A 3,268-nucleotide genomic window follows, 5' to 3' on the forward strand; every position below is an offset into this window, starting at 1 on the left:
ATTAACTTTCCATCTCGATGCCCGCCCTGCCTCGGAAACCCCTTTTCTTCCATTTTTTTGCTCGGATAAGGACCAATGCATGCAGCACGTCCATGCTATGGATTATGAGGGCCTGCATGGGTACTCCATTTAATCATAGACGTTACTTAGGCCCTGTTTGGTTACAAGGACTAGACTAGAAAAAATTCCTTTTAATCCCTATGTAATCAAACAGAAGGGACTTTTTCTTTAGAAACTAGAAGAAGACTCTACTGAAAGGTCTTTTTTCTAGAGTCTCTGAGACTAAAAAAAGTCTAGTCCCTTGTAATCAAACACCTCATTAATTTTGTTTGTAGCTGGATAGTTGTTAACTAGAGCAGCGGTAAATATGATACTGCCAAATTCCAGCCCCTATATGTTTACAAAATTTTAACTAAGCGACCAAACCACCCACACACACACACAAGAGGCACGTGTCTGGTATGGTAACATGCAGAAGGAAAAATATATGGATTTGCTCATGCGTAATACGTTTGGTCACGAGGTACAGTAGACATTGACATGTTCATGCAGTACAAATAGTAATATCGACCAATGGCCTAGATAGTAATGTGTGGGCTAGTCGTCCATCTTTACATAGGTGCCCAGAGCCTCGAGGAGGCCCCCGGAGCGGCCATGGAAACCAACAATCTTGCCGCCAGCTGCGGGAAGATCGAATGGCGGACCTTCCCGCGTTCCATATGGCCCAAAGGTGCGCAGGTTGCCGATTAAAGTAAGCCTTCCCAAGAGGAAGCAACCACCAAAATTGCCAAGGTTCCCTTTGACGCCGATGAGGTATTCATCCGGCTCCAGGCAGATCTGCACATGCCAACCATAAACCAAGGGAGCTTCATCGCCGCACCACCAAACCTCCAAATCGATACAAGATAAACAAAATTCAAAAAGAAATCGATATAAGAAGCAGCACAGCATCAATTTATATCAGAGAAAATTTAATGGAGCACGTACCTCTGAGCGCTGTCCTTCGGGCTTTCCCCAGTGCCTGGTCTGCTCCTCCCGGCCGTCCCGCTCGTATAGCACTGAGATGACGTCGACCGCGCCGGAGTGCCAGAGGACGACCTTCACGATACGGTCGACGCCCCGCACGTCCATCTCCCAGACGTCTCCGCCGCCGCCGCCGCCGCATTAATCGGGTGGTCCATAGATTTCTATCCATGAAAAAATACTGTATTAATGGAGAGTTGGGGACGAACCGGGGAGGCGGACAGTGTGGAATCTGAAGAGGCTGAGGCTCTAGCTCTTGGTGTTTCGCCTTCCACACAACGTACGGAGTACATGCATGCATGCGACACTTTTGAGGAGGCCGCCGGCGGCTCCGTTCAGATTTATTGTCACGTCTGGCAACCGTTCGCAGGCCCCGGTCGATGCGGGAAATAGTCGAGCAAACGCATAAACCCGTTCTGCCAAGGCCGGTGAACCCAGGCGAGCTACCCGCAAGCATAGCGTCAGCGAAATTTTCCGCTTAGCTTTCCTGCCTTACTCCGGTTTTCCAGCGGTATTTATATATTTAACAGAAAAACTGATTTAAAACAATTGAGAATGCATTTGGTTACCCGAACAATTTTAAAATATCCTAATATTTTTCAAATGAACAATTTTTTGAAACTTTTGTGAATTTTTTTAATGTGGACATAAATGTAAACATGTTTTTAGCAAAAACATATTCAATTATTTAAAAATTCTATTAAAAATTCTGAACATTTCTCAAAAATGATAGCACATTTAAAGTTCCTTTTTTTAAGAAAATAAAACCTAAAACAAAAGAAATGGAGAACAGAAAGAAGATAGAGCAAACGACAGAAAGGAAAGCAAAAAAGTAGACAAGAATCTTCCCAATACATGAGAAATCATACCTAGAAGGCAAGAACCTTCACATCAAAACGTGAAATCAAGTTTATGTTGGCCGGCCCAGTCACCATGTGATTTTGGCACGCTCATGTCACACACATTTTTTTGGCGTTTTCTCTTTCGTTTATACTTTCAAAAATATTAAATACATATATTGAGAAAAAACTATTTTTTCCAAAGTGTTCATTGCACGTATAGAAACTGTTCATGCAGTGTAAAGAAAATTCACTCAACTTTTACAAAATGTTCGTACCATTCTAAATTACATACTTGATATTTCAAAAAATAATCACACTTTTTCAAAAAAAAGTGACATGTAAAAGATGTTTTGTACCATAAAATTTACTTTGCATTTAAAAAATCATGTATTCTAAAAATGTTTGCAACATTTAAAAAACAATTGTACAACGCATAGTTTTTAAAAATGTCTCGTATCTTTCAAGGAAAAATGTCAACGTATATTTGAAAAAGATGTATTGAAAATAAATATATTCTAAGCACTTACTTGAAAAAAGGTTAAGCATATATTCAAAAATGATATATATATATATATATGTATATATATATATATGTATATATATATATATATATGCGTATGAAAAGTCGTGTACAAAGGGTTATCCACCACTTTTACCATCTCCGTCTTGCTGAATAAGTCATTCGCGTAGTTCTGGGTCATCGATTTGAGACATTAAATATGTGTTATATGTCATGAAAAGTATATCACTAGATTTCTACATGGATATAGTTTCTAAATATATATTTTGTCACATATAATACATATTTAGATAGTTAAATCGTCGACCTAGAACTACGCGAATAACTTATTCACCAAGACGGAGGCAGTACATGTTTTAGATGTATAAGAAAAATGTACCATGTGTATGAAAAATAGTTGACATCAAAATATATATAGTCATAAAAATGTTAAACATGTTTTTTTACAAAATGTTAAGCGTGCAATTAAAATATTCCTCATGTATTCAGAAAATGTCAATGTGTATGAAATATATAGACATGTGTTGAAGAAAGAAAGAAAGAAAGACCTAATGAATACTTGTGAAAACCGAAGAAAGAACAAACAAAATTGAAGAAAAACTAATCAATAATAAAAAAGAAAAACTAAAGAATACCATTGAAAACAAAAAATGCAAAGAAAACATATGCAAAAAAGTGAAAACCCGACAAAAAACCTCAGGCAGCAATAATATTGGGCTGACACCTGTAGCGGCGTGCAATAGGCGAAGCCTAAGGGCTTGTGTAGTGGTTGATAAGACAATTTGTCATGTAATCTAGAGACGACAATGAGAAGGCGTGTACAAAGGCTTACACACAGTTTAATTTTGAGTCACCAGATATCCATAAATATGTTCTGAGAGAT

The 3,268-nt window shown here is 38.2% G+C and overlaps 1 protein-coding gene across 1 annotated transcript; it reads right to left on the reverse strand.

Moving 5' to 3' along the window:
- Positions 1-597: 597 nt before the first annotated feature.
- On the reverse strand, positions 598-1,131 carry LOC125530941 (agglutinin alpha chain-like). The gene is made up of 2 exons (XM_087514934.1): positions 988-1,131; positions 598-888 (listed from the first exon to the last, which is right to left on the reverse strand). The coding sequence occupies exons 1-2, from the start codon at positions 1,129-1,131 to the stop codon at positions 598-600; spliced, it is 435 nt and encodes a 144-aa protein (XP_087371060.1).
- Between the last annotated feature and the right edge of the window lie 2,137 nt (positions 1,132-3,268).

The sequence above is a fragment of the Triticum urartu genome, chromosome 3A, assembly GCF_056163025.1.
Source record: "Triticum urartu cultivar PI428250 chromosome 3A, HENAU_Tu73, whole genome shotgun sequence".
NCBI classification, from domain to species: domain Eukaryota; kingdom Viridiplantae; phylum Streptophyta; class Magnoliopsida; order Poales; family Poaceae; genus Triticum; species Triticum urartu.